The 522-nt window shown below is 29.5% G+C and overlaps 1 protein-coding gene across 1 annotated transcript in view; it reads right to left on the minus strand.

The window, feature by feature from the left end:
• Window positions 1-456: 456 nt before the first annotated feature.
• LOC108749115 overlaps window positions 457-522 on the minus strand; it is a 5737-nt gene continuing 5671 nt past the window's right edge. The window contains exon 5 of the mRNA XM_018487639.1: window positions 457-477. Coding sequence (XP_018343141.1) covers window positions 457-477 — 21 coding nt within the window. The remainder of the gene's footprint in view (window positions 478-522) is intronic.

Raw genomic sequence — 522 nt, forward strand, 5'->3', positions numbered from 1 at the left:
ATGGAGAAACAATTGAATGACAGCTATGAAGTTTTAACGAAAATTGAGTGGACTAGATATGAGTTTTAATAGAGCGAAAGAAGTTTTTTTCTCTTTTCAAATACTATTAAGGAATTATTCAATGCTTTTGTACTTCCAAATTTTGTAATTATTAGGCTATACTGGGCTTAGCAGAACTGCATTTAAGCTTTTATTGTTTTTTTTTATTCTGAATTCTACAAATGTGCTGAATATTTTTGTTACATTGAATGTTTCCTCGCAGGTGCAAAAATATATTTCTGCTGAGCATAACCAGAGCATTGAGGATGCTTTATGGAGCAATCTACGATACGGAAATTGCTAAAATAATTGTCTCTGCGTCTACAACGGACATGATCAAAAACATATTTTTATATTCGATCTATTGAATCAAGACGACAATTGTAATTACGATTGTAATGAAGATCCTAACACTTATCAGGTAAACAAAGAAATTAACTTGTTTTTATGTAACAAAGAAATTGTTTTTAATTAATTGTAACA

The sequence above is a fragment of the Trachymyrmex septentrionalis genome, unplaced genomic scaffold (genome assembly GCF_001594115.1).
Source record: "Trachymyrmex septentrionalis isolate Tsep2-gDNA-1 unplaced genomic scaffold, Tsep1.0 scaffold269, whole genome shotgun sequence".
Classification (NCBI taxonomy): domain Eukaryota; kingdom Metazoa; phylum Arthropoda; class Insecta; order Hymenoptera; family Formicidae; genus Trachymyrmex; species Trachymyrmex septentrionalis.